The 21,986-nt window shown below is 47.8% G+C and overlaps 1 protein-coding gene across 2 annotated transcripts in view; it reads left to right on the forward strand.

Moving 5' to 3' along the window:
* Nucleotides 1-21,986, forward strand: part of LOC138521862 (zinc finger and BTB domain-containing protein 12-like) — a 115,649-nt gene that overhangs the window by 85,309 nt on the left and 8,354 nt on the right. Inside the window, exon 1 of one of the 2 annotated variants that reach the window (XM_069635008.1) lies at nucleotides 10,869-10,985. The exons of the other annotated variant lie outside the window; for it this stretch is intronic. Within the exon in view, the coding sequence (XP_069491109.1) occupies nucleotides 10,961-10,985 (25 nt within the window). The 5' untranslated portion in view covers nucleotides 10,869-10,960. Of the gene's footprint in view, nucleotides 1-10,868; nucleotides 10,986-21,986 lie in introns of those variants that run through there. 2 annotated transcript variants of the gene reach the window in all.

A 21,986-nucleotide genomic window follows, 5' to 3' on the forward strand; every position in this document is an offset into this window, starting at 1 on the left:
GAAGACGAAGAGCGCGTGTGGATTCTACACGCGGGCAGGATTCACGCAGCCTTGGCCAGCCGCGTGTGAAGACAACGTGCGCGTGTGGATTTACACGCGGGCAGGATTCGCGCAGCCTTGGCCAGCCGCACTTGAAGACGAAGAGCGCGTGTGGATTTACACGCGGGCAGGATTCGCGCAGCCTGGGCCAGCCGCGTATGAAGACAACGTGCGCGTGTGGATTTACACGCGGGCAGGATTCGCGCAGCCTTGGCCAGCCGCACTTGAAGACGAAGAGCGCGTGTGGATTCTACACGCGGGCAGGATTCACGCAGCCTTGGCCAGCCGCACTTGAAGACAAAGAGCGCGTGTGGATTTTACACGCGAGCAGGATTCACGCAGCCTTGGCCAGCCGCGTGTGAAGACAAAGAGCGCGTGTGGATTTTACACGCGGGCCGGATTCACGCAGCCTTGGCCAGCCGCAATTGAAGACAGAGAACGCGTGTGCATTATCACGCGAAGGGATAGCTCCAGGAATCAGCGTGTGGCGGAACACACGCTATCGAAGGCCCAAAAGTAGCTGTAGGATTATGCCAGGAAGTAGATCAGAGGTTCAGCTACACAACGCCAATAGAGACGATCAGAAGCAGCGAGTGAGTTTTCTACGCTGCTTAAATACGTGATACCGTAGTTCACGTGACGAAGCAAAAGTCACGTGAAGTTAGCGACGTGAAAAGTGTAAACGTCGTTTTCCCGGTAACGTATCGAATAGCCTCCATTTGGAGTAGAACGGTCTCGCTGTCCTACGAGCGTAGCGACCAGCATGCATGACAGAAACATCAAACAAATTATTGGATCCATTCACTGAAACGTTTGGACCTAAGATTTCATAAGCACCAGTCATATGAGTCAGTGACAAAAGGTGTCCGACAATATGCCAATGTATTACTTTTACAGTTCCATGTGGATACTCATTTGTAGCGCTTTTCTCACAGGTTACGTTGCGGTTGTAGTTATCACGCAGGACTGGAGCCTCAGGTGTAGTGCATGCGATTCTCAGAGTCCATGTAGCGTCTTGCATCAACCCATTCTTTACAGAGAAAGCGTTTGCTTGGCAGGCCAGGAACACCCACAGCAAGGTAAATCCCATCCCCTGCATACTGCTCTACGTTCGTGGTGTGAGCCTAGTAGCGGGAATATAAATAGGCATGTCAGAATCTTGCAAAAGTACAACTTAAGTACTTCCAACACCTTGACTTAACACTTCCCTAGCCTCAGGTTTTTTATTTGGATGGTGAACTCACACCTTTTTTCCCGTGCTACCGAAGCCTCCTTCCCCCCTCAGTGTAGAGTCTGGGGCTTGCTTACTTTCAACCACTAAGGGAACAACTGCTTGCTCACAAATCAATTGTGCAATTCGGTCATATTTGGTTAATGGTACTGCAGATGCACCAGTGTTATGTAAGAGTACCGAAACAGTCCCTCTATAGTCAGGATCAATCACACCTCCCAAAATGTCAATATCTTTTTTCGCCAGGCTGGAACTTGCAGCAATGCGTCCATAAGTGCCAGCCAGCAATTTGATGCCAATACCCAGTGATATGGATTTGGTTTGCCCCGCTGGTATAACATCATCCTCACAGATAGATAGATCAAGCCCAATGCTGCCTGCAGTGGCTTGCACAGGCAGCTTTGCTTCTTTGTCGGTTTTCCACACAACAAGAGTCTTTGTGGATTCCACTTTCTCACTTGTCAATCTCACAAAGGGTGTCTGGCGGTTTCCCAGCAGACGATTGTTCAGTTCAAACAGTGCTTGTGCCAGGTGTTTGGACCACCCCTTGAGAGTGTGAGTCTTAGTCAGCTTCTTTATTTGTTGCTTGAGTAGCCCATTGCTGCGTTCCACCAGAGCAGAGGATTCTGGGTACCGGCTGATGTGCAGTGTCCATTTGATGCCTTGTTCTAACGCCCAGTCTTGTACATTGTGTCCAGCAAAATGGCTGCCTTGGTCTGATTGGATTTCATCCGGGATGCCATAGTGCCTGATGAGGTATTCCATTCCTTGCAAGGTAGCCCGTTGATCTGCATGGGCGACTGGATAAGCTAACAGTAGTCCAGAGTATGTGTCTACCATTGTCAACACATAGTGCTTTCCATTCTCTGGCTGTAAAGGGCCAATGTAGTCAACTTGCCATACGCTAGCAGCTCTTTCACCTCTTCTCAAAGGGCCTTCAGGCTTCCTCTCCAGAGGGTAGTGCTTCACTTCACAGCACACGGAACATTGGGAGGCAGCTTGCCTGGCTTGATCCATGGTAATGGGCAATTGTCTCCTTTTTGCCCATTGATAAATTCCTGTTTGTCCTAGATGCCCTGAGGTTTGGTGTGCCCAGTCCGCCATTCCTTGCAATACCTCAGCTTCTTCAGGTGTTGTCACTGGGTGAATCTTTGCCATTTGATCCACTTTGTTGTTGAACAGGGCAGCCAGTGAGGTGTCAGGGGGCATGTGTGCATCGACATGCCCAATGCAGATTTTGCACCTCTCACCTTTGCACCACATCTCTTCCCAGATGTCCGGCCCTCCCCAGATCGGAGTGTTCTTGATCTGCCAGCCGTCTCTTCTCCATGCCGGTGCCCAATGAGTCAGGCCTTGATACGTGGCCCAACTGTCCGTGTATATATATGCAGTCTCTATCTCTTTCACCTGTTCAATCACGGAGGCCACCGCCTGCAGTTCAGCATATTGACTGATTCCTCCCACACCTTCTCTCATTAGCAGTGTTTCTCGCTGGGGCTGGAATGCAACAGCTTGCCAGTGTCTTTGCCCTTTGTCATATTTTGCGGTGCCGTCCGTGAACCATGCAGACTTTTGTTCATCTTCCGTAAATGTATCATAGGCGGGTGCGGCTTTGAAAGGAGATTCTGGCAGCGCCAGAGGGGTGCTCGGTTCAGGCATCGCTTCCAAGTTCACTGCCTCCAGCATTTGTTCCTGCAGTCTGGAAACCCCTGTGCAGCCAGCTTTCGCACGTTGCTATAAATACCATTTCCATTTGACATGAGTGGCGTCTTGCGCTCTGCCACTTTTCCTGCTTGCAGCAGTGTCGCGCACCCAGCCAATGATCGGAATTTCTGTGCAAATTGTCACTGGTTGCTCGCCTGTGATTCTTTCAGTCTCGACTAGAGCCCAGTACACTGCAGCAACTTGTTTCTCAAGCAGAGTGTATCTTGTCATAGGATCTGTGAGCTTTCTTGACCAGAAACCTTGCGGCACTCCTTTCTGTCCTTGCTTTTGCCACAAGCTCCACACAGCAATATCATTGTAGACAAGAATTTCCAGTTGAAACGGATCCGTTTTTGTCATGGGCCCCAGCGTGATGTAATTCTGCAAAGCGTCCTTAGCCTGCTGAAATCTGTTGCTCTAGGCCCCATGTAAAATCATGTTTCTTTCTGGTGACTTTGTAGATGGGTTTCAGTATCAGGCCTAAGTGAGGTATGTGATTTCTCCAAAAACCCATTAACCCAATTAATCTTTGTGCCTCTTTTTTATCTGCTGGTGGAGCCATCTGCTGAACCATGTCAATTACAGGGTCAGGAATTTTCTTTACCGACCCAGACCAGATTGCACCTAAAAATGTTACCTCTTGAGCAGGCCCCTGTACCTTTTTGGGATTTATGGCACACCCCCGGTCTTGCATGTGTGTGATCAACTTTTCAGCAGCTTTTTCTACATGTTCTTTCTCAGCACTGGTCAGCATGATGTCATCAATTTAATGAGCAACATACACATCATCCAACTGCACCATCTTTAAGTCTCTGGCAATCAATCCATGACACAGAGTGGGACTATGCAAACACCCCTGGGACAATTTAGTAAAGGTAAATTGTCTGTCTCCCCAAGTGATAGCAAATTGGTCTTGTGATTCAGTGTCAATATCAATGGAGAAAAATGCACTGGCCATGTCAAGGACCACATGCCATTCACCCACTTCTTTTGTAAGGTTTTCAATCAGAGTAATGATGTCTGGCACCGCCGCAGCTAAGGGCGGCACCTTCTTATTCAAAATGCGGTAATCAATTGTCAGACGCCACGCCGCATCTGGGCGGCGAACAGGCCAGATCGGCGAGTTGAATGGACTGACTGCCGGCCTCATTATGCCAGCTTTTACCAATGATTCAATAGTTTCACCGATCTCTTTATGTCCCCCTGGCAGCCTGTACTGTTTCACGCACACTGGCTCAGCAGGAGGAGGTAAATGCAAGGGGGACCATTTGGTATGCCCAACCACCACAGGGTTAACAACTCTCACATGGACTTTCCGATTGCCAAAAACAAATTCAACTAAATCTGTAGTCACACTTTTGCCCAACAACACATCCATGCCAAGGATGTACTCCGGTATATCTGCAATCAAGACATTTTCTGTGAAAGGCAATCCCTCGCCAATTGACATTTTTACATTAAAAGCTTTTGCAACAGTTTCTGCTCCCCCATAACCATTGACTAGAACTCTGGGACCAGATAATTTACTGGGATTGCCATTCAAAATGGTTACCTCAGCTCCCGTGTCTAATGGAGCCAAGACGTGTTTTACTTTCTCATCCAAATACAATGTAAGTGGCACAAAAGGGCGTCTGTCTCTGGGACTGGTTCTCTTTATTAACCGTACCTCAAAGACAGAGCCAGCCCTTCAATCGAAAATGGGGTCTGGGACCTCCCACTTGTCCTTTGCTAAATCAGGTTAACCTTTTGCTCGCACTTTGGGCTTCAACACCTCTTCTTCAGAGGGTGCAGAGGGCTTAGTTTTTCCTGATCCCTGTTTTCTCAATGTCTTCCATCTCTCAAGCAGCACAGGTGTGGGTTGATCCCCAAATGCCCCAATTCTCTTCCATATCCATCGGACTCCCATTCAAATTCAACAGGGCAGTCTGAAGCCAATTAAACAAAGAATGCGAGCCTTGCTGCCTGAGTGCACCTCGCACTATCTGCCCCAACATTACATTAGTAGTGAGTGAACCCATCTTTAACAGTTCTTCTGGAGTTAAGAAGATCGCATCGGCACCCGTATCCCACAAACGAAGATACCACTTCAGAAGTGCTTCACCTGTCTTTTGTCTGAATAATTTAGCAATATCTAAAAGTTTAGTCTGTGTATAATCATTGACAATCCTAGTATTGTGAATGTTTGCACCGCTAGCTTGACCTTTTGACTTGTTAGTGATTAACGGCCGCGCTGGATAAACACATTTCTTTGGAGCACATTCCAGCTCCTCTTCGTCAGAGCAGTCTAACTCTGCAAGCCTGACTTCAACAGATTCATCCCAGTCAAATGTTTGTTCAGTTTCGCTGTCACTGACTTCACCCGACCATAAATTTGGGTCCCAGTTATCTTTCCTAATTAGTGCGCGAATCCTTATCTTTGATGGATTGCCCCGCCGCTGTCTGCGCTTGTGCATGGCTACACGCACAGCTAAAGAGGCACACCTGTCCTCCCTCTGATTGGCCCGCTTAAAGGACGATTCAAGGGTCTCTCTCATAATTATTTGTTGCTCCTGGAGCAGGGAAATCTCATCTGTTAATTTGCAAATCTGCACAATCTTTAAGCAATTCATTCTCATGCAACTTTCTGAGCGCCTGCAGGAATAACCAGCCTATCTTTCCTGCTGCTTTTAGCTCCCGTCTGCATTTCCCAAGCGGCAAACTCTCCAAGCACTCACTAATTACCGCCGGGGAAACATCATTTTCAAGCATGTCCCATGCCCTCGGTGCTGAGTTCCGATGCAATATGTCTGCCACACCCGACCAAGCATTTGATGCCGGCCATCCTGGAATGTGACAGAGTGCACTATCTCCCATATTGCATTCATCTTTTGCTTGTTTTTTCCAGAAAGGCATTGTGCTCGTAAATCCTGCAATCGACTACGCCAAATGTAGTGAAAAGGGGAATCCTGCACCCTCCCTTGGGGCCAGCCCTTGGTGCTATAATCACTCCTAATCACCTTCCTACACAAGTAAGTTTATACGAAGCACAATGAACTCAGTCTGGAAGAAACCCAATCACACAAAATATATGATGCTTGCATTTATTTCTATAATGTCTAATGAGAACTAAGCAGCAATTTACAATAATATGGGAATAAAAGTGCAAGCTGAATAATGCCAATTATCAGTCACAGATGAATATGCAATTATTTATCTTACGCTCCTAGAAAATGTAGATGATCAGGTCAGATCACACCCGGGACCTTCGCCGCTACAGGTGCCCGGCACTCCTCGAGAGAGGAGGGGAGGACTGGCCAAGGCCCCCACAGTCCTACACCAAAGCAGGGATGTGATGCTAGGAGTCTCGGCCCAGTTAGTGCACGGCTGTTCCTCTTCGTGCGCGCGTTTCACCAAACAGCCCAGGATGAGTCCCTCTCTTACTGGCCCAGGTATAGTTCTCTTATTAGGGACTGCACATCAATCACTATGACGTACCAGCTCTTCGAGAAGCTTCTGGACTCATCCTTCCGGGCAGTAAACATGTTTTCGCCTGGAAAGTTACAAGACTGGAAACAGCCAGTCTTGGCTCCCAGGCTTCATGCACATTGTTTTGGGGAAGGTTTCGCATCAGTGCACCTGACTCGCAGAGCGAAGACGAGCAAAGCTGTGCCTGGCTCCCAAGGGCTGCGGAGAGCTTCTTGCAAAGGCTAGATGTTTATGTCTTCATGAAGGGCCTTCGCAGTTAACCCCTTACAAGCATGTGGGCTCACCCAGTTCGAGAGGCCTGGCTGATTTCAGCATTTTCCTCCACGCTTCGAATAAGCTCTAATATACTCAAGATAGCTCAGTAGGTTAGTGCAAGTGCAGGTTACTGCAAGCGCCTAGAAGCTTATCACGACAAGTGTAGCGACCGAAAGAAACACTTGCACACATAAAGAAGGGAGCATGCCGTAGCACAATTGGCTGTTACTCTGAGAGGTTTTTTTCCATTGCAAGGGAGATTACAGACATTTGTCCCTGTGAACAAGGTGACAAATACCAAGAGCACGAAAATAGGGAAGCAATAGAAACTAATTCAAAGGTTATGGCAAATATACCAGGCACTGGGTTATTCCTAGGTTATTAAATGGAAAGAAAGATTCCAGAAGTATATGTCACCAGTATATGGTCCTAATTATTTGAGTAAAAAGAAAGAGGCACTGTTTCATTGTCGATGTCGGGCTGGACAACAATTTCTTAAAACTAGCTGAATGCATCAAGGTGGGCAACCAGTTTGATATATGCATAGCCAAAATGGACAAGCATTACGAGGTGAAGGGGAATAACATTTTGGCTTGTTATCAATTTGCCATCCGACAACAGAAATATTGTTAGACCATTGAGGAGTTTGTTACAGCACTGTGAGGGTTGGCTATAAAGTATTGTTTTGAACATTATCAGAAAGAGTACATTTGGGACAAGTTGATGATCAACAGGAGATCAAGACGTCCCCTCGTCTAATGGGAAGTAGCCCACTCACACTGAAGCAGCAATTTCCCATTATAGAAACGGCCCTCCGACCTGGAGAGGCAGAAAAGTCGGAGGGCCGTTTCTCTAATGGGAAATAGCTGCTTCAGTGTGAATGGGCTAGTTCCCATTAGACAAGAGCACCTTTCTGCCTCTGCAGGTCAGAGGGCCATTTCTCTAATGGGAAATAGCTTCTTCAGTGTGAGTAGGCTAGTTCCCATTAGACGAGAGGACCTTTCTGCCTTTCCAGGTCAGAGGGCCGTTTGTCTAATGGGAAATAGCTGCTTCAGTGTGAATGGGCTAGTTCCCATGAGACGAGAGGACCTTTCTGCCTCTGCAGGTCAGAGGGCCGTTTCTCTAATGGGAAATAGCTGCTTCAGTGTGAGTGGGCTAGTTCCCATTAGACGAGAGGACCTTTCTGCCTTTCCATGTCGGAGGGCCGTTTCTCTAGTGGGAAATAGCTGCTTCAGTATGAATGGGCTAGTTCCCATTAGACGAGAGGACCTTTCTGTCTTTCCAGATCAGAGGGCCGTTTATCTAATGGGAAAAAGCTGCTTCAGTGTGAGTGGGCTAGTTTCCCTTAGACGAGAGGACCGTTCTGCCTCTGCAGGTCGGAGGGCCGTTTCTCTAATGGAAAATAGCTGCTTCAGTGTGAGTGGGCTAGTTCCCATTAGACGAGAGAACCTTTCTGCCTTTCCAGGTCGGAGGGCCATTTCTCTAATGGGAAATAGCTGATTCAGTGTGAGTGGGCTAGTTCCCATTAGACGAGAGGACCTTTCTGCCTCTGCAGGTCGGAGCACCATTTCTCTAATGGGAAATAGCTGCTTTAGTGTGAATGAGCTAGTTCCCATTAGACGAGAGGACCTTTCTGCTCTCCAGGTCAGAGGGCCGTTTCTCTAATGGGAAATAGCTGCTTCAGTGTGAGTAGGCTAGTTCCCATTAGACGAGAGGACCTTTCTGCCTTTCCAGGTCAGAGGGCCGTTTGTCTAATGGGAAATAGCTGCTTCAGTGTGAATGGGCTAGTTCCCATGAGACGAGAGGACCTTTCTGCCTCTGCAGGTCAGAGGGCCGTTTCTCTAATGGGAAATAGCTGCTTCAGTGTGAGTGGGCTAGTTCCCATTAGACGAGAGGACCTTTCTGCCTTTCCATGTCGGAGGGCCGTTTCTCTAGTGGGAAATAGCTGCTTCAGTATGAATGGGCTAGTTCCCATTAGACGAGAGGACCTTTCTGTCTTTCCAGATCAGAGGGCCGTTTATCTAATGGGAAAAAGCTGCTTCAGTGTGAGTGGGCTAGTTTCCCTTAGACGAGAGGACCGTTCTGCCTCTGCAGGTCGGAGGGCCGTTTCTCTAATGGAAAATAGCTGCTTCAGTGTGAGTGGGCTAGTTCCCATTAGACGAGAGGACCTTTCTGCCTTTCCAGGTCGGAGGGCCATTTCTCTAATGGGAAATAGCTGATTCAGTGCGAGTGGGCTAGTTCCCATTAGACGAGAGGACCTTTCTGCCTCTGCAGGTCGGAGCACCATTTCTCTAATGGGAAATAGCTGCTTCAGTGTGAATGAGCTAGTTCCCATTAGACGAGAGGACCTTTCTGCTCTCCAGGTCAGAGGGCCGTTTCTCTAATGGGAAATAGCTGCTTCAGTGTGAGTGGCCTAGTTCCCATTAGACGAGAGGACCTTCCTGTCTCTGCAGGTTGGAGGGCTGTTTCTCTAATGGGAAATTGCTGCTTCAGTGTGAGTGGGCTAGTTCCCATTAGACGAGAGGACCTTTCTGCCTTTCCAGGTCGGAGGGCCGTTTCTCTAATGGGAAATAGCTGCTTCAGTGTGAGTGGGCTAGTTCCCATTAGATGAGAGGACCTTTCTGCCTTTCCAGGTCAGAGGGCCGTTTTTCTAATGGGAAATAGCTGCTTCAGTGTGAGTTGGCTAGCTCCCATTAGACGAGAGGACCTTTCTGCCTTTCCAGGTCGGAGGGCCGTTTCTCTAATGGGAAATAGCTGCTTCAGTATGAGTGGGCTAGTTCCCATTAGACGAGAGGACCTTTCTGCCTCTGCAGGTCGTAGGGCCATTTCTCTAATGGGAAATAGCTGCTTCAGTGTGAATGGGCTAGTCCCCATTAGACGAGAGGACCTTTCTGCCTCTGCAGGTCGGGGGGCCGTCTCTCTAATGGGAACCAGCCTTCTCAGTGTGGGTAGGCTAGTTCCCATTATTATGCAGGACTTGCCCACTGGGGTCAAAAAGGGCAATTTCTCTAATGGGAAATAGCCTTCTCAGTGTGAATAGACTAGTTCCCATTATTATGCAGGACTTGGCCACTAGGGGAGCAAAAAGGACCATTTCTCTAATGGCAACTAGCCTTCTCTGTGTGAGTGGGCTAGTTCCCATTATTATGCAGGACTTGGCCACTAGGGCCAAAAAGTGCCTTTTCTCTAATGGGAACTAGCCTTCTCAGTGTGAGTGGGCTAGTTCCCATTTATGCAGGACCTGGCCACTAGGGGAGCAAAAAGGGCCATTTGTCTAATGGGGACTAGCCTTCTCAGTGTGAGTGGGCTAGTTCCCATTATTATGCAAGACTTGGCCACTAGGGGCAAAACGGCCATTTCTCTAATGGGAACTAGCTTTCTCAGTGTGAGTAGGCTAGTTCCCATTATTAAGCAGGACTTGGCCACTAGAGGAGAAAAAAGGGCAGTTTCTCCAATGAGAACTAGCCTTCTCTGTGTGAGTAGGCTAGTTCCCGTTATTATGCAGGACTTGGCCACTTGGGCCAAAAAGGGCCATTTCTCTAATGGGAAATAGCAGGACTTGGCCACAGGGGCCACTTCTCTAATGGGAACTAGCCTTCTCAATTTGAGTGGGCTAGTTCCCATTATTATGCAGGATTTGGTCACTAGGGCAAAAGGGCAATTTCTCTAATGGGAAGTAGCCTTCTCAGTAGGAGTGGGCTAGTTCCCATTATTATGCAGGACCTGGCCACTAGGGGAGCAAAAAGGGCCATTTCTCTAATGGGAACTAGCCTTCTCTGTGTGAGTGGGCTAGTTCCCATTATTATGCAGGACTTGCCCACTAGGGGGCAAAAAAGTGCCATTTCTCTAATGGGAACTAGCCCACTCATACTGAAGCAACTATTTCCCATCTGTGAAATGGCCCTAACAACCGATGGTCTGCTTCTCGGATGGGAACTAGCATCAACCCTCTCACAACGCCTTGCCTTCCAGCTCCTGCAAAAATGATGATGACGTGAACGTTGAAACCCACGTAATGCAGAGCAGTCCAGTGATGAAGCGGACGTTGAAACCCACGTGATGCAGAGCAGCCCAGTGTTAAAGCAGACGTTGAAACCCACGTGATGCAGCGGACATTGAAACCCACGTGATGCACAGCAGCCCACGTGATGAAGCGGACATTGAAACCCACGTGATGCAGAGCAGCCCACGTGATGACGTGTATGCGGGTCTTGCTATTGTCCGTTTCTCGAACGGGAACTGGACACTAACCTTTACAAAACGCGCATGTCCAGTTTCCAGGCAGCATCAGGTGAGTGCATCAGATCCAGCTCTTGAAGTGAATTTTATATGCATTTCTTTTAGCATCCATCAACGTAGAGACGTTCTCACCCCTTTGTTGTTATATTGTTAAGAGGAGCCCTTTTGCAACCTCTAAGAGTGCAGTTGAAGCTGTAATTTCTTGTGTTGCACTTATCACTTGTTGAAATTAAATATTGTAAGGACGTGATTTTCTAAACATCTGGTTTTGAACTTACACGGGCAGCCTGTTGTTGGTATGATAAACACAGTAGCTGCTCCGAAGCTCATTTGCAGTACGGTTCAGGCTCTGCAATGCTCGCAGACGCAGTAACTGCTATGCAGCTGCTGCACATACCGTGCTCTGGTGTAAGTGACTACATATCTAATAATACCTGTGCTGGATAATGCTGGCAGATGCATGTAACTGCTGTGCAGCTACTACATAGACCGTGCTCTGGTGTAAGTGACTACATATATAATAATACCTGCACGGGCTAATGCTCGCAGACGCAATAACTGCTGTGCAGCTACTACACAGACCGTGCTCTGGAAGAAGTGACTACATATCTAATAATACCTGCACAGGCCAATGCTTGCAGACGCAGTAACTGCAGTGCTGCTACACAGACCCTGTACATATATAATAATACCTGCACAGGCTAATGCTGGTAGACGCAGTGACGGCTGTGCAGCTACTACACAGACCCTGCTCTGGAGGAAGTGACTACATATATAATAATACCTGCACAGGCTAGTGCTCGCAGACGCAGTGACTGCTGTGCAGCTTCTACACAGACCGTGCTCTTGTGTAAGTGACTACATATATAATAATACCTGCACAGGCTAATGCTCGCAGACGCAGTGACTGCTGTGCAGCTACTGCACAGACCCTGCTCTGGTTTAAGTGACTACATATATAATAATACCTGCGCAGGCCAATGCTCACAGACGCTGTAACTGCTGTGCAGCTACTACACAGACCGTGCTCTGGTGTAAGTGACTACATATATAATAATACCTGCACAGGCTAATGCTCGCAGATGCAGTAACTGCTGTGCAGCTACTACACAGACCCTGCTCTGGTGTAAGTGACTACATATATAATACCTGCTAAGGCTCACAGACACAGTTGACTGCTGTGCAGCTACTACACAGACCCTGTACATATATAATAATACCTGCGCAGGCCCTTGCTCGCAGACGCGGTAACTGCTGTGCAGCTGCTACACAGACCCTGCTCTGGTGTAAGTGACTACACATATAATACCTGCGCAGGCTAAGGCTCACAGACGCAGTAACTGCTCTACAGCTGCTACACAGACCCTGCTCTGGTGTAAATTACTACATATATAATACCTGTGCAGGCTAAGGCTCACAGACGCAGTGACTGCTGTGCAGCTACTACACAGACCCTGCTCTGAGGACTGTTGCTTTGTACAGTTTGAGTTGTCTTTGGTATTTTATTTAGTCTTGTCTGGTGTATTGTTCCCTCCCATTTAGCGGTTGTTTATTTTGGTGTTTTTTCAATTCTTCTGTGAACCATTTTGCTGCCAGTTTATTTGGTGTTGCTTTGAATGTTTTAGCTGGTGCTAATTGGTCAATGGCCGTGGTGATCCAATTGTTGAGTGTGTCTTCGGTTGCATCTATGTTAGTATCGGTGGGATCTTTCACCTAGGTTGTCGTGGTGGGTTGATAGCATGGCGGCCTCGTCCGCTAGTTTTGTTGCAAAGTTGGCGTTGTAAGAAGATGGTTTGTAGATGAGTAGGAATACTATGTTGGATTGGTCGTTGAGTTCCATCTTGATTTGGAGGGATTCATAGTCTTCCGCGTTGGTTGTGATGATTGGAGATGCTTAGGCGTGTTTTTTGTGTATAATTGTGATTCCTCCTCCTCTTCAGTTTCTCTTTTGGCGTGTATTAATTTATACTTGTCGGGTATTGCTTCGTTCGCGATGGCTTTATAGTTGTCTGATAGCCACGTTTCAGTAAGGAAGAGCACATCTGTGCCTCCTTCGCTTAGGAGGTCATTGATTTCTGTGGAGTGGTTTGCCATTGTATTTGTTTATTTATAACGTGCAGACCATCAGGCCCGGGGGCATCAGGGCGCAATTTGTACAGGGTTGCAAGAAAAGAACATACAGGGAGATAAATTACAATAAAAGTATACCAATACAGCATAATAACAATCTTAATAATTACAAATATTACACATGGTACAGTGTCCCTAGGCTCCGCAGAGGAAGTATCCCTGAGGTAGTTGGGAAGGTAGCAGACCGGAAATCGTGCAGGGGAACAGGCGGGCTGGGTAAGTAGGGCAGATGTCTAACACAACTATTGCTGGTCAAAAAGCCAAGATTTGGTTTTATTCTTGAAGGTGTTGAAGGAGTCTTCAGCTCTGATGGCAGCGGGGAGGGTGTTCCAAAGTTTGGAGGCTAGGACAGGGAAGCTAGTGCCTCCTGCTTTTTGGAGCTTAAACCTAGGGATAGTAAGGCAGTGAGTCTGAGCAATTCTTAGTGGTCGGGCAGTGGAGTGGCGCGAAAGCCGACTGCAGAGATAGATCGGAGCCTTGTTGGCTAGGCATTTGTGCGTGAGGGCAAGCGTTTTTAGGGAAATTCTCTGCTTCACGGGTAACCACTTAAGGCTAGTTCTGGCTTCTGAGATGTGGTGGTTACGAGGGATGTTCAGGGCCGCTCGAATTGCATTGTTCTGGGTGGTTTGGAGTTTGGACAGGTTTTCTTGGCTGGTGCCTAAATATAGAGCACTGCAGTAATCTATTTTTGCCATGATAAGTGTTCTCGCTAGTGTGACGCTATTGTGGGTGGTGAGGAATGGTATGCAGGCTGAAATGAGTTTGCACGTGTAGGCGTAGGTGGACCTGACTGCATTAGTTTGTCTTGACAAGGATAAGGTGGAATCCAGGTAAAAGCCTAGTGTTTTAGTGTCTTTCGAGACATGTATGGAGTTGCCGTCTATGATGAATGACTGATAGGATGGCTCAAGTTTGCTCAGGCGTTGTGATGTGCCCAGGATAAGTAGCTCCGTCTTATCGTCGTTCAGACATAGCTGGTGCTGGGCCATCCAGGCTTGGATGACCAAGTAGACGTCATTGAGGGCCTTGGTGTCAGCAAGATAATCACCAGAGATGGGAATGAGTATCTGGGTGTCGTCCGCATAGTTGGTGTAGGAGACACCCAGATAATCAAGCACATCAAAGAGTGGTTTCGTAAAGATATTGTAAAGAGTAGGTGACACGCAAGAACCCTGAGGAACACCGCAATGAATAGGGGAGGGAGCTGCGGCAGCGGAAGGTGCAAAGACCCTCATAGATCTGTTGCTCAGGAAGGATTTGATCCAGGCCGCTGCGGAGGGAGAGAAGTTGGCAGCAGAGTGGAGGTGCCTGCAAAGGATCTGGTGGTTAACCAAATCAAATGCGGCGGAAAGGTCGAGGAGTAATAGCATTGCTAATTTGCCCTTGTCCTTCAGGACTTCGATCTGGGTTTTTAGGTCTAATAGAGCCGGTTCGGTCCCATGTCTGGGCCGAAATCCGGATTGTCGTAGACCTAACAGATTGTTTGATTCAAGGTAGTTTTGGATCTGCAGGTAAGCTGCACGGTCCAGTATCTTCAGCAGAAATGGTACTGTAGTAATAGGTCGGAAGTTCGTAGGTATGCTTGGGTCAAGGGAAGGTTTTTTTAGTAGCGGGATCACCCAGGCGTCTTTAAGGTTGTCCGGGACAATGCCTGTTTCAAAGGATGAGTTAATGAAGGCTGTAATTAATGGGGCTAGGTCATGGGCGGAGTCCTTAATGATGGGAGCTGGACACGGGTCACCTTGGCAGTTGGATGGTTTCATCCTGAGGATGATGTTTTCTACTTCGGTGACAGTGAGGGGTGCGAAGGTGAAAGGTTTGATGTTGGCAGAGTTGGAGAGGGTGGACCTAGTAGGGGAGAATGAGCGGTTGTCACGCCTCAGGCAGTCCTGATTTTCTTTTATTTTAGATTGGAGCATAGAGATTTTGTTTAGGAGGGCTGCTTGAATGTTAGCACACCATTTGCTGTCTTTCGTGCAAGTGTCTGGCGGGGAGACTGGGGTTTCGAGCTCTTTTAGGACTCTAAAGAGTTCCTTGGAATTAGTCGGCTTGCATGATACGATTATTAAGCGATTCTTTTTTAGCAATGATGATGGCGTCTTTATAAGTGAGGGAGGCGAGGAGAAAGCTGTCTTTATGCTCATCAGATGGGTGGCTTTTCCACCGGTTTACCGCGCAGCGTTTGGCTTTGCGGAGGATTCTTAGCTGTGGAGTGAACCATGAGTTGAGATGTGCTCGTGGTTTAGCCTTTCTATGTTTAATTGGTGCTATAGTGTCAATAGCCGTGAGCATCGTTTGGTTGTAGATGTCTGCTAGGGAGGTGGGATCAGAGCAGGCGTTGGTCGCCACATTAAGAGAGGGGAGTAACAGTGGGAGGAGTTGTTCTCTTGTTATATTTTTTTTATTACGGGTGGGGAGGGCTGGGGCTATGGGTGTTGGGGCTCGCGGGGTAGCTTCAATGTTAAATGTTATGATGTGATGGTCAGACCATAAGCATGGGGAGTTATTGAGGACCTGGATGTTGCAGTTGGAACCGGCTAACCAATCGATGGTCCTGCCTTTGATATGGGTCGGTTCTTGTATGTACAAGGTGAGACCAAGGTCAGTAAGAGCATACTCCAGATCAGTTGCTACAGGATCCTTAGGGTCGCCGCGACCAAGATTGAAGTCACCTAAGATTATTGTTTGGGAGTTTTTTTGTTTTGTCAAGAAGAAGAGTGGAAATTTCACTGACAAAGGTGGGTGCCGGCCCTGGGGCCTGTAGATAAGGTGAAGGGTGGCCGTTTGGTTAGGTGTTAGTAGTAATTTGATTGTCAGCAGTTCAGCTGATTCGAGTTTGGAGTCGGATACCACTCTTAGGTCAAGGGAGTTTTTGTGGATGAATGCCACGCCGCCACCTCTAGTATGGGCAGAGCAGCGGTCACAGCATGTGATGCCATAGTCAGGCGGTAAGGCCAAGGATAGAGAAGGGCCAGAGGTGGCATGTAGCCAGGTTTCGGATATGGCAATGAAGTCGAGGTCGGCTATGTCAAGGGCGTGTGCTGTGAGGGATCTAGCATTGATGAGGGCACCCTTGAACACAGGCAATTTAACCCATGCGGTCTTAGTTTTGCAAGTGGCGGTGGGCGAGGGCGGGCTGGGTGGTGTGTGTGGGGCTTGCTTAGTGGTGTTGATGCGGGAAGGACGAATGCGGAATCTGGTGCCTAGTCTCTTGCTCCTGAGAGTGAGGGGGCAAGGTTGGTTAGGAGTTGGTTTTGTGGCAAAGTGTTTGAGCCAGAGAGCTGGGTCATTAAGGTATTGGTTAATCTGGTTGCAGGGGTGGTGAGCGTCAACGGTAGTTGCTGACGGACTCGTTGAGGGTGTCAAAGTCATGGTGGGTGACGCTGGGTCACGTAGGTAAGGGCAGACCAGGTTATTAACCTCAAAGGTAGGAGTGGTTGACTTGGGTGGTTGGGTGAACAGGGCGAGGTGTGTGGTTAGGAGGTAGTGCAATAGAAGGCGCACGCTGATGTGCATGATGGTGGTGCTAGCTGCCAGAATAGGTTCCCTATGAGCTTGTTGACAGGGATAAGATAGGGTCTCCTTAAGTGGGACTGGTGAGATAATGGAAGGGAGTGAGGATGCTATGGTATGGCTGGAAGCCTGGGCACCTAGATAGGGATAACCCAATGGCTGGAATGCAAAGGTCAGGGCAGCCCTAGATTAGCGTAATCACAGGCTGTCGCCCAGGGCAGTGGTAAACCTAGATTAGACGTGACCCAAGTCAGGCACGGCACAATAGAATTTGAAGCGCCCTTAAGGCACAACACAGTTGAAGTGGTCAGTGGGCTACCATAGGGTACATTACAATTGAGATGGTCTGTAGGCGACCTTAAGGAACAACACAATTGAAATGGTCTGTAAGCGTCCTTAAGGCACAACACAATTGAAATGGTCTGTAAGCGACCTTAAGGCACAACACAATTGAAATGGTCTGTAGGCGACCTTAAGGCACAAAACAATTGAAATTGTTTGTAAGCGACCTTAAGGCACTACACAATTGAAATGGTCTGTAAGCGACCTTAAGGCACTACACAATTGAAATGGTCTGTAAGCGACCTTAAGGCACAACCCAATTGAAATGGTCTGTAAGCGACCTTAAGGCACAACACAATAGAAATGGTCTGTAAGCGACCTTAAGGCACAACACAATTGAAATGGTCTGTAAGCGACCTTAAGGCACAACACAATTGAAATGGTCTGTAAGCGACCTTAAGGCACTACACAATTGAAATGGTCTGTAAGCGACCATGAGGCACAATACAGTTATAAGGTGGTCTACTAGTGACCAAAGGCACAAAATACTTATGATATGCTAAGGTTCGAGAGTTTCAAGGGTGGCCTGAAACACATTCAAATAATAGTGGCTCAGAGTGCATGCCTACAGTAGTGTCCCCGGTACTGGCATGCGTGATTATACTCCTTGAAATGACGGTCCACGCAGTAAATGGAGTACAGATATAAGCCGACTGAGGGGGAGTCGTATCATTGCAATGTCAGTAATAGGAACAAGGACAGGGGCAAAGTACTTACAGTAGGTTCTCCTTGTATGAATGGAGATATTTGGATACTTGGTTCCTATAGCTTGCCTCGGACTTTGCGGAAGGTGGTGGGGGAAGTTTAAATTGAGCAGGGGGGGTGGCCACGCCGCGCTCCCATGCGCGTAACAGGCGCAGGAACAGGCCTTTGTGTGGCCTTCGTGCTGACCACTGGCGGATGAATGCAGTTTTACACTGCTTCAAGCGAGGATCAGCCTCGCTTTCGTGCCGCGCAGCGTCCAGCATGCAGGAGTCAGGCACCTTTGAGGACAGGGTCAGGCAGGCCCTTCTATGGTGCCGGCAATGGTGCTGCAATGCACTCCATGTGCGTGGAGCAGCTTCAGGGATGGGAGGGGGGGGCTCCTGCCCTCTACCCTCGGCAAGGATGGATGGAATGGGGGCACAGGCGCAGGAACAGGCCTTTGTGTGGCCTTCGTGCTGGCCACCGGCGGTTCCGCCTACTGGCGGATGAATGCAGTTTTACACTGCTTCAAGCGAGGATCAGCCTCGCTTTCGTGCCGCCCGGCATGCGGGAGTCAGGCACCTTTGAGGACAGGGTCAGGCAGGCCCTTCTATGGTGCCGGCGATGGTGCTGCAATGCACTCCATGTGCGTGGAGCAGCTTCAGGGATGGGAGGGGGGGCTCCTGCCCTCTACCCTCGGCGAGCCATGGATCTAATGTTGAGGAGGCTGCAGTGTAGTTTGCTGGATTTACCTTTTGTGTTGTTGTTAGTATTGTTTGTTCTGACCAGTGTGTTGTTGGTTGGGTTTCCGTTCCAGGTGGGTTTTTCCCGGTTGAGTCTTTTGGATAGGGTGGTTCTTTGTTGGTCAGTCTCTTTGTCGAGTAGACCGATAAGGTTTATGGCGGGGTTGGTTCGTTTCTGGGTGGTAAATAGGGTCGCTTCCCCTCTGTTTTTCCAGTCTTGGTGATATAGGGGGTGTAGAGTGAGTATGCTGGTTTCCAATGTGTTCCTTGTTCTGGTTGGGGTATTGTCCATAGTGGAGACTGGGTTGGAATGGTTTATTAGTTGTCCTCCGTTTGGTGTACTGGTTGGGTCTGTATTTGTGAAACTTGTTGGCTGTCGGTTCATTGTTCCTGTGCTGTTTTTGTTTACTACGTTGTCATATGTGGACAGGTAGCGAGCATTGTAGTCTGTCTTTGCTCTGTTATTTGTATGTCTCCTTGGGCCATCTCAGATGTTTGTCGAGTTTTTGTGGGGTTGTGCTGCTCCAGCCTTCCCGAGTGGTTTGGGATTTCTTATTATTTCTGTTGTCTTTCCTGGCTTCTTTGTCTTTCTTGTGGCGAGGCATGATGCGTGGGTTGTGTTCCTTAGTGGGCGTCCTCTTTCGATTGGTGTTTTTCATGGTCTTTTGGGTTTAGTCTTTGCTGTTTGTGATCTGTAGTTGCTTGTATTTGGTAGGTTGTGAGTAGTTGATGGGACTTTGTGGTTCTGTTTGTTTATTGCTTCTTTCTTTTCTTTATCCTTTTCTTTTTATTTTTTTATCCTGGAGGTACTTTTCGTTATGGTTGTTTATTGGATTTTGCGCAAAGCAAACATGAATATTGTGTGAAGGAGTGCATGTGAATACTGGCATATATTGGTGCAGTCATGTTAGGGAGAATTCTCATTTCTGTGCTAATTCCCTTCAACCTTAGAGACCCCCAGCTCTTTTGCTGGTCTGTAGGACTTTTTAATTTTAACCCTGGAGTGAGTGAGACCCTTTTCCCACTGCATCATGTGTTTTGACCTTTTGACCTTTTGGATTATGTGTTTTCACTGTTTTGGGAGTCTGACAAACTCCATATGCATCTACTTTTTGTATGGTGACACACATCAACTTCAGTGCAGTGTCACTGGGAAATCCTTTAGATTGCTCATAAGGTTTAAAATACCTTTTCTTGTGTGAACTACTGTTCCCAAGAATAGTAAAGTGAACATTACTTTACTTACCTTTCTCTTTGTGGGTCCAGCACACACCATCGAATGTGGAGTGCTGGGGGGGGGGGGGTTACCAAGTAGCCCCTTATCCTACATTCTCATGTAACATTTGTATGTTGCCCTCCCTACTTTTAAAGGACTAGTGGCAGTGGTTTATTTTTTCCTACCATTGTGTTTTTCTACCGCAGGTTGAACCCTCTGCTGCAGTATAGCACCCGGGGGTGACCATTTTATCAAAGCGGCCCCTGTCTTCTTTTTCTGATTTTTTTTCTGTTTCTGATGTCTTTCTTGGGTTTTACTCTGTGCGTCAAACAGATTGAAGCCCTTTGTTTGTCTTGCCATTGGCGCACTTCAGCCCTTAGTCCCGCCTCTGGCTCCAGTGTGTCTGGAAGGACAGGATGTAAGGGAGGGTCCCGAAACTCCCCTGTCCTTTTGTCTCTAGGAATGCCTGAATGCAACCATTCATGAATGGCTGGCTAGCTGGCTGGCTGTCCTTTCAGGACAGCGACCCTGATGTGTGATTGACAGCCTAGGCTGTGCATGAATGGGAGAAACCTGCTTAAAAGGCGAGGGTTTTGGGACTAGAGGCAGAGTCGACCACTGGGAAAAACACCCGACGAAGAAACCGTGAACGAAGCTTGCTGCATCTTCCTGGACCTTTGAATTGCCTGGTGAAGCCCTGCTACTGTGCTGAAACTCCCTTTTCAGACAGAGAAGCTCTGGAGTGGACTTCTCCCCTTGGGTTAGTGGGACCAACTAACCCAGAGACGAACTCCACTGGAACATCTTCCCTGTCTGGCTGTACTTCTTCATTGCTGCAAGAACCAAGTGCCAGGGCTCGAGTAATCCGTAGTCGAGTGAAACGTCTGAAATCCGGCTAGAAGCTCCAGGAGTCTCCTAAGGACCCTCCAGAAGCAGGGCGACGAGAGCTAGAGTCCCCTCGCCAGACCCAAGGAGTGAAGGAAGCCCAACAGGTACCAGAGATCCGCAACAGTGCCGTTTACTAAGCGCTGAAACCCGCAAGGTGCCGCTGAACCGAAAGCCGCCAACGACCTCCGAAGTACCACTGCAGGAGCCCTACAGATGTCCTACCTCTTGTTCCCATGACTAAGGCTCAGGAACACTGGGTCTGCAATGCTGTAGCAGGACAGAAGCCAGCTGGCCCACTCTTCAAACCAGAGCTACTGTTTAGTCTTGGGGTACTTACCTCACTGTCTTGTAGCTGTGCTTTTCTCAGTTGGGGATTGGAGTGGCTTACTCTCAGAGTTGATTCCAACTCTGTTTTCACAGCTTGCGACCCTACAAGTGATTTTCTAACAAACTCTCTAACTTTGTGCAAGACATTTTGATTCTAAGAAGTGCCTCAGCTCCACACTGTTTCAAATTGACTTTGGCTGTCCTGGGTCCCTGCAGACTCTTTTAGCCCACTGACTTTGATATGGTTTGTCCCTCATAGGTGGGAACTTGTTTTAGACTTTTACTGCTGGGAACGGCTTGTCTAGATTTTATTGGAAGATTTATTTGTCCTCACTTATACTGAGAACCTGTTTAACCATTTTCCTTCCTTAAACCTTTCCTTTCTGCAACCTCAGAATCTGCAAAGTATAACTAATGTGAAATGCCAATACTGTCCTTGTGATTGAAGTCACTCCACAGTGTAGCAATTGTGTATGAAGCATACCCAAAGATTATATGCTAACTTGCTCTGATTCTGAAAAGTAATTTAAAAATATATTTACATTAATTGCCTTTCTAAAGAACGCTTATTTAAAAAAATTATGTTAATTAATAAGTAACTATTTATAACTGAAACCGTGAGTGTTACTTGGCTACTTGTATTTACAGATTTCATTTGCACAGCTCTACAGCTCACAGTTATCCCTCTTGAGTCCTGGCTGCTCAGTCATACTGCCAACCTGTGTAGTTCAGACCTATACCAAAAGGTGGGCTTATCTAATACCAAGCATATCCGTGTTGTGTAGCCTCACACAGTGGGACAACACCAATTCTTACCTAACAAGTCAGCATGGAAATGTATTGATTGTGAGGGTGGTGGGTTACTGCTTTTGACTGGGATGGCAAAGGATTCTCACGGGTGCATGCTATGTTTAGGCCTCTTTCTTCCACTTTGGCCCAACATAGTCTTAGGCTTTATTCATGCCACATTGGGGATTGTGATTGGTGCCTGCTTTTGACTGGGATGGCAAAGGATGTTTACAGGTACATGCTATGTTTAGGCCTCTGACTTCTACTTTGGCCCACATTGTCTCAAGCTTTACACTTGCCACAGTGGAGGATCATTCAGCATAATTGCAACTAAGCAAAAGCAGAATGACAATCTGTATTGGTCCGTATATCACCCTACAAACTCTGATGTTCTGAAGTAATCAGTAAGTCATCCCCAAAT

The sequence above is a fragment of the Ambystoma mexicanum genome, chromosome 13, assembly GCF_040938575.1.
Source record: "Ambystoma mexicanum isolate Mex_15411 chromosome 13, UKY_AmexF1_1, whole genome shotgun sequence".
Lineage (NCBI taxonomy): Eukaryota > Metazoa > Chordata > Amphibia > Caudata > Ambystomatidae > Ambystoma > Ambystoma mexicanum.